The 12,629-nt window shown below is 41.0% G+C and overlaps 1 protein-coding gene across 5 annotated transcripts in view; it reads right to left on the reverse strand.

The window, feature by feature from the left end:
• Window positions 1-12,629, reverse strand: part of LOC145411057 (methionine aminopeptidase 1) — a 169,974-nt gene that overhangs the window by 136,208 nt on the left and 21,137 nt on the right. For 3 of the 5 annotated variants that reach the window (XM_080281132.1, XM_080281130.1, XM_080281131.1), the window contains one exon: window positions 6,230-6,281. The exons of 1 other annotated variant lie outside the window; for it this stretch is intronic. In XM_080281132.1, coding sequence (XP_080137258.1) covers window positions 6,230-6,281 — 52 coding nt within the window. Of the gene's footprint in view, window positions 1-5,888; window positions 5,920-6,229; window positions 6,282-12,629 lie in introns of those variants that run through there. One more of the 5 variants, XM_080281134.1, reaches the window with a different exon arrangement.

The raw sequence follows: 12,629 nt of genomic DNA on the forward strand, positions 1-12,629 counted from the left end.
TCCTGTACAATTTCTCTTGTTGTCGTTTTGTGTGTATTGTAGAGTACATTCACAATCACTTATTTCTGCTCAGGGATGCCCCCTTTGTACCCCCATATACCCAGGGAAGACGGGAGGGGGGGACGAAACGAGCTCCACCCGCCTCTACCGCAGCTCTCAACCCTCCCCCATACCCCTACCCTCCCAGCCCCCCCACACATTATTCTTAACTGGCAGTTACATCTCCAGCTAACCTTATGCTAAAACACTCAGAGACACATTACTAATACACAAATATAAAAAACTAAGATACTGTATGTAAAAAGCATATAATATGACTATGAACATCTATCTATCTACAGCTCGACGCCCTAATCCCACATACGGTGGCCGCAGACAAAACATCTATCTATCTATCTATTGCTAGATGCCTCAATCCCGTTCAGGGTGGCCACAAACAAATCGCCTCCACGTCACCCTGTCCCTCGCCATTTCACTGCCCTGCTCCCAACTCACACCCCCCTCTCATATACCTCTCCACCCCATCCCTCCATCTCATCCTCGGCCTCCCCCTCCCTCTCCTCCCCTCCACCTCACTCACATACACTCTCTTCGTCAGTCTTTCACCCTCCATCCTCTCCACGTGGCCAAACCGCCTCAGTGTATTCCTCCTAACGCTTCCTATCACATCCACATCCACACCACAATGCTCCTTTATATCCTCATTTGTCAGCCTGTCTCTCCATGTGACTCCACAGGCTCCTCTTAAATAACTCATTTCCACTGCTCTCACTCTTGACTTGTGTCCTTCCAACAACGTCCAAGCTTCACTTCCATACGTTAGAGTTGGTATCACAATACTGTCATGTAGTAACTTTTTCACTTCCATGCTCGCTTCCCTGTTTCTTATCACTGCTTTCAAGGAACCAGCAACCTTTCTTCCCTGCTGTACCCTTTCAAGCACTTCACCCTCCAAACCTCCATCCTTCCTCATCACACTAACCAAGTACTTAAACATACTCACATTTTCGAATTCCTCGCCATCCAACCTCGCTGTACATTCACTGCCTTCACCTCTCTCAAAGACCATCACTTTACTCTTCCCTACATTCACCTTTAGATTCCGTTTCTTACACACTCTCCCAAACTCATCCACCAAGCCTTGCAGCTCTCCTTCGTCTTCACTCAACAACACAGTATCATCTGCAAACAACAGTACAGGGAGTTTCCAAACACTATCCTCTCTCACCAGGGCCACTCCAACATCCACTGCCCTACCTTGTACCTCTTTTATTACCCCATCCATGTACAGATTGAACAACCATGGAGACATGACACATCCCTGTTTCAACCCAACCTTCAAACAGAAAAATTCACTCAGTTCACCATTCACACGCACTGCAGCCTTAGCACTATCATACATACTCTTCACAGCATTCAACAACTTCCCATCTACTCCATATATCTTCCACAATCCTTGTCTATCCAACCTGTCATATGCTTTCTCCAAATCCATGAAAGCTGCATACAACTTCTTTCCCTTCTCTAGAAACTTCTCCATTAAAGATCTAAGAATGAATATCTGATCTACACAACTTCTTCCCTTCCTAAAGCCTTCCTGTTCTTCTCCAACTAATTCCTCTGTTCTTTCTCTAACTCTGTCAATAAGTATCTTACCATACACTTTTCCTATTATACTAAGAAGACAAATCCCCCTATGATTACCACACACTTGTTTTTCCCCTTTTCCTTTGTACAAGGGAATAATTATACATGACTTCCAATATATATATATATATATATATATATATATATATATATATATATATATACTGTATATATGTAATGTCTCCATGGCTGTTTAATATATACATGGATGGGGTCGTAAAGGAGGTACAAGGTAGGGCAGTGGATGTGGGGGTGGCCCTAATGAATGAGGGTGAGATTTGGAAGCTTCCGGTGTTGCTGTTTGCTGATGATACAGTATTGTTGAGTGAAGATGAATGGGAGTTGCAAGGTTTGGTGAATGAATTTGGGACAGTGTGTAGGAGGAGGAAGCTGAAAGTTAATGTAAACAAAAGTAAAGTTATGGTGTTTGAGAGGAATGAAGTCACAGAGTGTGCAGTGAGGTTGGATGGTGAGGATATGGAGAATGTGAGTGCATTCAAGTACTTGGGTAGTGTGATGAGTAAGGATGGAACTTTGGGGGATGAAGTACGTGAAAGGGTACAGCAGGGAAGGAAGGTTGTTGGCACACTGAAAGCAGTGATGAGAAATAGGGAGGTGAGTATGGAAGTTAAGAAGTCTCTGCATGATGGTATTGTGATCCCTACCCTGACGTATGGAAGCGAGGCGTGGACCTTGCAAGAGGGGAACAAGTCAAGACTGAGAGCAGTGGAAATGAGTTACTTGAGAGGAGCATGTGGAGTGACATGGAAGGACAGGTTGACGAATGAAGAAGTGAAGGAACGTTGTGGGGTAGATGTGGATGTGGTTGAAAAGATTAGGAGAAATACACTGAGGTGGTTTGGACATGTGGAGAGGATGGAGAGTGAAAGACTGACTAAGAAGGTGTATATGGGTGAGGTGGAGGGAGGGAGAGGGAGGGGTAGACCGAGGATGAGGTGGAGGGATGGAGTTGAGAGGTATATGAGGGAGGGGGGGTGAGTTGGGGGGAGGGGAGTCAAATGGTGGGTGACAGAGTGACTTGGAGGCGTTTTGTCTGCGGCCACCCTTTGCGGGATTAGGGCGTCGGGCTATAGATAGATAGATAGATATGTATACAGTACCCTCGCGTCCAACACGGTAATATTGTCATGCATGGGTCCCATGTTGGACCAAAAACGTGTTGGACAAACAATAAAGCTTATGGGGAAAAATGAATTATGTCAGCAACCCTAGGAAAAGTCACCCTAAATATCTACCATATACCTATACATATATTGGTACTATTGTAATTATAATAAATGGTACTGTGCTATGAATGATAACTAACCTTTTAGGATAGTGTTGGTGGGCTTGCTGGGAATGGAAGGTGGTATCCAAGGCTGTAGATAGTCCTACTGGGTCCCCGGAGGATGGCTGCTGGCGTCACTAGCGGGTAATGGCTGCTGCTCCTCCTCAACCTCCCTCATAAATCCTTCAAAATCACAATCAGAATCACTACCTTCGTCCACAGCCATGGAAGGTCCTGCTTCTGCCTGTCCTAGCACTCTGTAAGCCTTCACTGCTGCCAGGATCTTGTCTTGGTTTTTTATTATGGTCCTCACATTGGCTTCATTCATGTCGTAGGCCTTGGCAATGCCAACTTTCCTCTCCCCTTTCTTCTTCCTCTCGATGCTTTCTAGCTTGGTGGCCTGAGGGAGGTGCTGACGTTTCTTGGGGTTCTCAGAAGGCTTCCTAGGCATCGTGAGCAGGGTAAAATGCAGTAACAAGGGCAGAAAATGCAGCAAGAAAAAAGCACCTTCCAATGCGAATTATGCGACTGAGTGACGCTGTGACAGCAGAAGCGTTTTTAATTGGGCGGCATCACAATCACATCACGATAGCGGGCGGGGAAGGCTACTTGATCAGAAGTTTTCATTGGCTATCATCATCATGGGAATGTCCAGTATGACCGTGTTGGACTTGGGGTGATCGTGCTAGAGGTGAACTCTGTGGATGTCGCCCACTTCTCGGAGCTCTGTGCGTGTTATGCTAACACACTCGCGTTGCAGTAATTAAATCGTATTAAATACATAAACCCTCATTATACAATGCCTCATTGTACGATATTTCGCTTATACAATGTCAAAATTTTAGTACCCTATGCCCACTATACAATGGGAACGATTTGCAACAACGATGGATCATCCGCTGCTCAGTGAACAGCGAATGTGCAAACGCAACAAAAACATCCTCACACTGTCGGCATTAGACCACACACATTTGTCCACCGGTCCAGCCTCATTAGCTAGCCCTGCCCAGCCAGCCAGCCCTGCTCAGCCAGGCAGTTCTGACATTGATGAGTGAGGGCTGTGAGTCCCTGTGACTGTGAGGCCGAGTAGGGACAATTCGCCGTCAGGACGATTCCCCATCATTTATTTACGTATCAGTTTATTTAGCAAGTACACTAGTTTTTTAATTATGTAAGTTATAAAAGTGATGGTGGTTTATTGTTTATATAGTAAATGTAAAATATGGCATCAAATCATGGGCATTAAATGAAAAATAATAATATATTGAAACGTGAATCAGCTGATTTATGATCGATCCTTCATCTTAGCATAAGGCTACATACGAGACATTGGCATTTATATAAATGCCTAATTACCTTAAGTGAACGATCGACATACTTTGGAATTATACAAAGAATCTTCATGTTACGTCTATATAAATGTTTCGGGATATTTCGCCATCAAGTCAATGCGCCATCACAACAATAACAAGACAATTCGCCATCGGGACTTTTCGTCGTCAGGATGATTCCCCGTCGTTTATTTTCACATCACTTTATTTAGGAAGTACACTAGTTTTTTAGTACTGTACTTGTACCTCTTCAAAGTCGTTTTAAAATATACCCAGGATGTTGTAGTACCAATGGAAATTAATGAAAACAACTGTGGGGGATGCTAGAACATAATTCAAAGTCAACTACAGCAAGGTAGAAACAAGTTAAATATTGTCTAAAAGTGCAACTTACAAATGATATCCAAAGCCAATGCTATTGAATGAAAATAGACTTTGATAGATCCCCCTGAGAATTAGTTATTAAAGTATCAGTTAATCAGTAATAAGTATGTTTATAGAATGACGGGGAATTGTCCTGACAGGGAACGTCCATATTATGACGATGAATTGTCGACTTCATGGCGAATTGTCTAGGAACCACATAAACAACCGTTGCTTGCTTCAGTAAAGGTAAGATCTACAGTATACTGTAGTTTTCATGCTTTTTTCTCTTTATTCACTGTTAATGTGTTACTTTAAATGTTTAAACATAAGGATATTTCATGTATGTGAGTGCTAAGGTGTGTGTATGTCAGAGTTTAGGCACGTCTGGGAACGTATCCCCATTGACTCCATGTTATAATGGGATTGCTATACGATGGATTGCTTTACGATGGGGTTTTCAGGAACGGAACCCCATCGTATAATGAGGGTTTACTGTAATACTAATTATTTGCTCTCCCTGCTGGACGTGAATCGTGCTGGACTAACGTGTGTTGGACACGAGGGTACTGTATATATATATATATATATATATATATATATATATATATATATGCATACCCCGGTTTAACGATGCATTGGTCAAGTAAAAACCCATCGCTAGGCAGGGTATCATATCTCTGGGTAGATTTAACGTGTAAAATGTAGGGATGCATTTTTGAGCCTTGGGTTCCCCCCTCCAACCAAGTCCTAAACCCAATCAAATGAATCCAAAAACAAGTTTCTAGCTAACCTAATTCCCAAAATAGTTTTAAAACAAACTAAACTAAGTCTAAAAGCAGTTTATAATGCAGCTAAACCCAAAAATAAAATCGGAAAATCATCAAAACTGTCTGGAAAAAATCAAACTTAGTAAACAAAATGACAATGTTCACTTCACCTATGATTGAAGACATTACTCTAATTCTAAAAACAGTTTAAAAATCAACCTAAACACAAAATTTAAGTCTTAAATATCATCAAAACTGGTTAAAAAAAAAAAAAAATTGTTAGCAGAGTTTGGCCACCATTCAGCACGGTAGGGTGGTATTTCTACCCCCATCGCTATGCTGGGGTATAGCATCTAGGGGCATCATATCTCGAGGTCTGCTGTATATACAGTATATCTATCTATCTATATACTGTATGTATTTCACATGAAGCATGAGGTGCCTGGTGGACAAGGTTACTCACCACCAAAAAGAAAGGAGATAACTTACTGCTTTAAGAGGGAAACACAGGATATGAAGTGTCAAAGCCTGCACAGGGCACTCATTTTATAAGAGCATACAAAACTCAACATCCTAGGGAGAAGGGTTATGTTCCCTGTGAGGCATTTTAACTGGAGTCATAAAGTATTGGATCCCCCTCTCACCTTTTTAAAGTTTGGGATGATTCCCCTAACCACTAATTAAAATGCCAGGGTGGCATCAAAAATGGTTTTCAAGCCCACTTCCTAAGGCTGCCTCCAAACAGGGAGTGTATAGTAAAATCATATCTCTCCTCGTCCTAAGCATGAAACTGCACTGAAAATGTCAAACAAAGAAATTACAAAACTTACTTGTTTTCTTGTGAAGAAGCTTGTGAGTTTCCCATGAATTCTTGAAGCAACTCTGGAAATGAAATCTTGGAATATTACAAATAAAAATATTTTAAATTTTTTATTACCTACACCTCCAATACAATAAACTGATCTTGTCACCCCTTCCTTACAAGAGAGTCATTAAGTACAATAAAAACTGTTCAACTAAAGCATAAGCAGACTGCACATCTTTACTACATGGATACAGATAATAGGATGAGTAGCTGTATACTTAGTACATTATATACAGTAGTGAATAGGTTATAAGATATTTATGAAGTTGTTGTACTATTGCTATCCAAAAACTGTAAACTACATGGACAGCCAGAAAATACACAAAGATGTGTTAGGACACACCCACATCAATAAAAACACTGCTGGTAGCTAATGTGTCAGCGATGGTGTTATCTTCAAAGTTGAGAGTCAAGTCTGCCGCAGAAAGTGATAAACGTACTGTTGTTGACATTCCTGACAAAGGTTACTAACAAGTTCATAAAACTAATGCTGCCAACAACACAGGTAGGCTATGTTAGGAGCATTGTTAGACTGACACATAATTTAGACTACAGTACTGATGGATGCATTATCAAAAGCAGGGCTCAAAGAATATCCATATCACTGCCATATATTTCTGAAACAATGTTGGTACCAGAAATGTGGTAAGGATATTGTCCATGCCAGTGGTACCTGGCAGTGATGCCAACACTACTGTAAATGCATCAACAGGAGCAAGCTGAAGTGTTTCATATTACAATGAACCCAAAAATATTGTGACTCTTAAAATATAGCTGACAATTTTGAACATCACAGGTCACAATAAAATTATTAATGGAACCAAAACACCATACCAATCATCATAATACTGAAACAGTTTGGGTGAACAGTCACACACATCAAGAATCACATCAGCTACTGGCAACACTATCTCCATCCATGTGATTGCCAATGTTACCTTCATGCTTACATATGGGGACACATTTTAATTTATTTACTGCATGCCTAAAGGACATACAGTACTGTACAGTATTCAGAAAGTTAGATTGGGATGGAAATGGAATTATCATAGACAATGAGTGACTGAACAAACAATGATTTGCTAAACCAAGTAACTTCTCGTAAATTCAAGAACGTTATACTGCATACAGGAAATTGCAGCTGAGCTGAACAATGCATCTTAAGTATGGTAACTTTCAAAATTAATGTCAAGTATATGAAGAAGACAAAAGTCATTTTTACTGCATCACAAGTGTTCTGTCCCTTCAAAAAAAAAAAAAAAAAAAAAAAAAAAAAGGACATAAAGGAAAAGAACAAGGCAAAGAATACATATAGGCTACAGTACCTAAGGGAGACAGTTTAAACAGCTCCAGCTCATGACAATGAATTACATTTACAGTATTATTTTTGTTACTGCAAACTCAAAGAAAAGGCATGGGATACAAGTTTTTGGTTTAAAAAAAAAAAAAAAAAAAAAAAAAAAAAAAATCAAAATTGTCCAGGGACAATTTTGATATAGAAAAATTTCCCACAGCCACTGCCTATTACAAGCTGAGTTATAAAGGGACCTTGAGAGCAAGGCTACTGATCTTGTGCGTGTCACCTAAGGTAATCACAGCCTATAAGTCCTCCAAATTTGGAGGCTCTAGCTTTAATCCTTTATAGAAAATTATGTGACCTCCGGAATATCCAGAAATGTTCCAGTTTTTTTCCCCCAGGCAATCTCAGAGAATAATCAAGCAATTGGAACCATAATCCTCCTTGCACTGTGTCTGCCTTAAGACAATATTGCAGTAAAATTTCAGCTTCATTGCTTAAACCTCTTGATAAAACATGGCTGACTCACTTTTCTGTGTTCCAGAAAATAACTGGAGATCTGGTTGACAGACTGCCACCACACTAGGCCAAAAGAAGCAGACAGCTGTTCAACTACAATGACCAAATTTGAAGGCTTTAGGCCAAACAGCCTTTGAAATAATAATAAGAACATACTGCATATGGTAATTTATAAAAGTATACTGCTCCAATGTCTATACAGACAGGAATGAAAAATGGAAGTGTTCAGAGTGGAATGGATAAGTTTAGTTATGTTAGGTATCAAATGGAGAAATACTGACTCCTGGGTAAAATACCAGAAGAAAGTGTAAATACTGCACTGTAATATAATTACCATAATAAAAAAAATGAAAACAAAAAATAAATGGCTGTTGCCAGGTCACATCCTTCAAATGGTATTAACCTCAACACACTACACAAATGGTTCACCACAAACAGGCTGAAAATAGCCCCAGCCAAATCTACAGTGACCCTTCTCACAAACTGGACAGCAGAACACAGTCACATCCCACACCTCACCATAAACAACACTCCCCTACCACACACACACACACACACACACACACACACACACACACACACACAAAATCCTTGGTGTAACATACAATACATCAATGTCATTTAAACAACACATCACAAACATTAAAAATAAAATAACACCAAGAATCAATGCCTTGAGGTCACTTGCCCATACAACATTCAGACACAACAAAGAAACCACCACCACAGTATACAAACAATACATACGTTCAGTGATGAATTATGCAAGTCCTGCCTGGGCTCCTAACCTCACCAAAACACACTACAACACTCTACAGACCATACAGAACAAGGCCCTAAAAATAATCACAGGCTGAACAGCTACTACACCCACAGACCACTTACATCAAGAAACCAAAGTCCTCAAAGTCAAGGATCACCTAGACATGAGAGGCACCCAGTTTCTTGCTGCAGCCTCCACAAACCCACAACATCCGCTATATTACATGGCAGCACATCCACCCACACCAAGGAACATCAAAACAACACCCAGCACACGATACCATACACAAATACTGTCATCTCTCCCCCCTTGCCCACCTCAGACCAGCTTCCAGAAGCACATCCACACTCAAATCACTCGCCGCTCCATTCAGTCACTTAAAGACAACACACAGCTGCATGCACAACCTCCTGACATCCACCCTTCTGAATCCTATCTCCCTCGTGAGGACAGGGTCCACCTGGCCAGTCTGAGATGTGGGCACCATCCAGCCCTCTTAAGCTACCAGAAGAGGCTGGATGACTCCGTCGCTGATGCCTGTCCAGGTTGCAACACAGCACCCATACTATTAAGACCGCATTGCACACAATCACCTATGCAAACAACACAACATACACTCTTTGAGAGCTCTGTGGGAAAGCCCGGTCCCAGCCATGGCCTTCCTAAGGGACTCGGGGCTGTTCGGCCAGACTGCCTAGGGAACAACTACTACTACTACTACTACTACTAATGCAGTTCAGATCTCAGCTGGGTCTTGCCAATCTTCATGTATGTCACAGTGACATTCATCATGTACATCAACTTTTGCTTTACTTCCATGGTAATTTTACTTTATTAAAATGAAGATAAGGAGGAAATGGAAAATGTGAGTGCACTTAAGTACTTAGGTTGTGTGAAAAGGAAGGATGAATGTTTAGAGGGTGAAGTGCTTGAAAGGGTACAACAAGGAAGAAAGGTTGCTGGTTCCTTGAAAGGAGTGATAAGAAACAGGAAAGTGAGTATGGAAGTGAAAAAGTTACTGCATGACAGTATTGCGATACCAACTCTAACATATGGAAGTGAAGTTTGGACCTTGTTGGAGGGACACAAGTCAAAATTGAGAGCAGTGGAAAAGAGTTATTTGAGAGGAGCATGTGGAGTTACATGGAGAGACAGACTGACAAATGAGGAAGTGAAGGAGTTTTGTGGTGTGGATGTGGATGTGATAGGAAACATCAGGAGAAACACACTGAGGTGGTTTGTCCAAGTGGAGAGGATGGATAGTGGGAGACTGACGAGGAATGTGTATGTGAGTGAGGTGGAGGAGGGAGGGGAAGGCCAAGGATGAGAAGGAGGGATGGAGTAGAGAGACATGTGAAAGAGGGGGGTGTAAGCTGGGAGCAGGGCAGTGAAATGGCGGAGGACAGGGTGATATGGAGGCGGTTTGTTTGTGACCACCCCTTACAGGATTACGGCGTCTGGCAATACATAGACAAATAGACAGACAGACAGAAGAAAAGTCATACAAAAATGACTAAAAATCTGAAAATGCATCCCAATTTTTCAAAATTAAAATTAAAGGCAGAAATTAAAATTAAATTACTGTGCAGTTTTATACCTATGTCAAGGTTAAGATCACAGACTGCTCAGGGGAAAGACTGAAATACAGGTAAGTGGCTTTCTTGGATAAGTTAGGCCTTGTTAGTTTCACTTGTGTAATGCAAACAAATGGTATATCAACTGAACCAAGATTAGGAGCAAGGATACAGTTTTCCTTTGCTTAAGTGCAATGATCTTGATAATCAAAGCCAAGTTCTGCTACACCTTTGGTCAGATTTTAACTTTTTATTGGTCTGCTCAATCTTAAAATAATGAATTTCTCTAACCCTCAATTTTCCCTGATCTTCAAAGTCCTTCTCATCATGAGTGAAGCTCAAAAAATTCACTACTGGAAAAATCACAGCTACCTCAAAATGAAGCATGAATGACAGAAACCTAGGTTTCATATTTGAAGTGAATTGGAGCTGAAGTAGGAAACTGACTCTGTAAAACAGATAAAAACTGGACAATCAGGGTAACTGAATGGCAACCAATTGAGGGAGTGAGAACAGATAGACACCGAATTAGATGAAACTCACTCAGAGCTTTGTTATAACTGGATGGAACAAGCTACTGTTAAAAACCAATACGAGTAGATCAGAATGGAGAAAAGTAGGAGGGCTTTCTCCTGCAATGGACTATCTCTGGCTGCTGCTGCTGATGAGAATGAGGATGAACCTGACCTTACCAACCTTAATACAATGATAGCTACTACATGGTACTCACACAGCCAATGAATCTTCAGAAACTTGGATACTGGTATGCAATTAACAAACTTAACCATTCTGTGAATCTAGCGACATTAGTATTCTGTACTTCAATACGGTATATAAAACATTAGTACAGACTGTGTTTGACCACGTGGAGAGGATGAAGAATAAGTGGCTGATTAGGAAAGTGTGTGTGAGTAATGTGGAGCAAGAGAGGGGGAGACAGAGATGAGATGGAAAGGTACAGGACAAGTACAGTAATCCCTCCAATATCCGACGTAATAGAGCCATAGGCAGGTCCGGATAGTGGTCCTGTCCGGATATTGGGCCCCAGCTTATGGACTTGTAATTATGGACCCTAACTCAGAAAAACACCTATACAACTCCCTCTGGACATGCATTGCACCTATTTAAGACCCAAATCACACCAATAAGGGACATAAAAGACTGAAATAAATGCAAAAGAACCATAAAATGAGGTTTTAGAGGTGAGTTTATACAATATTAAACATTCTAGGTACTTACAAGTCCCTTGCTCCTGGACTGGTTTGAACCGCCAGTTTGCAGTCCACAGTTAATCCTCTGCACTCTAAATTCTAATTTCTTAACACTGCACAACACTGTAAATTCCTGTGTGTTCTAGTGGCGAGGTATTGGAGTGTATTCACTGTTTATTCACAAAAAACAAGCACCTGTGGCTTGCACTGCTATGAGCATCTGCTCTCGATCGGAGTTAGACCGTGACTGTTGATGTTGGCGAGGTAACAGAGTTGCCAGATCGCAACGGCCACATTATCAATTTAACTTTTCATTACCAAATTTATAAAGCTAACATTTATTCTTCACTAATTATATATACAAGTGGAAAATCATGTAATCACTCTCCTTAAAATTAACACCATGTTGATTATTTTCACACTACGCAGGGTAGCAGATTAATCAGAGAGAGCAAACAACCCACCATCTCCATCCTGTGTATCCTCATACATGTGAAAAATCCATTTGGTAATGCATTATTCTGATTCATTACCAAACAAATTTTTCATTACCAAATTGGCCCACACTTGGTAATGAAAAATACCAAATGGCAACCCTGACAGGGGAGGGGGGAGGGGGAGGAAGGAAGGGGCGAAGGGAACATGGTGTAACAGCTGTTTGGCGCCAAGCGGGAATTTCAAATTACGGGAGGGAAAAAAGTCAGATTTTTTTCGAATTTTTTGCGGTTTTTGGCCCATTTTGGGAATAGTGGATCCCAGGACGATTATGTCCGGTTAGTGGGGATGTTCAGATATTAGGCATTCGGATATTAGAGAGATTACTGTATATAAAAATGGAGGTGTGGGTAAGGGAAGCTAGAAAGCTGACAACACGGTGACAAGGAGGCAATCTGTTTATGGCCAAGCCTTACAGGATTAAGGTGTCTGCTACAGACAGAAAGAATTGGTCATTTCTGTAAATGTATAGAAAAACACCTCCTAGATTACAGTGTTCATTTTCA

The sequence above is a fragment of the Coenobita brevimanus genome, chromosome 87 (assembly GCF_032717465.1).
Source record: "Coenobita brevimanus isolate Jiangsu-jjx chromosome 87, ASM3271746v2, whole genome shotgun sequence".
Classification (NCBI taxonomy): Eukaryota; Metazoa; Arthropoda; class Malacostraca; order Decapoda; family Coenobitidae; genus Coenobita; species Coenobita brevimanus.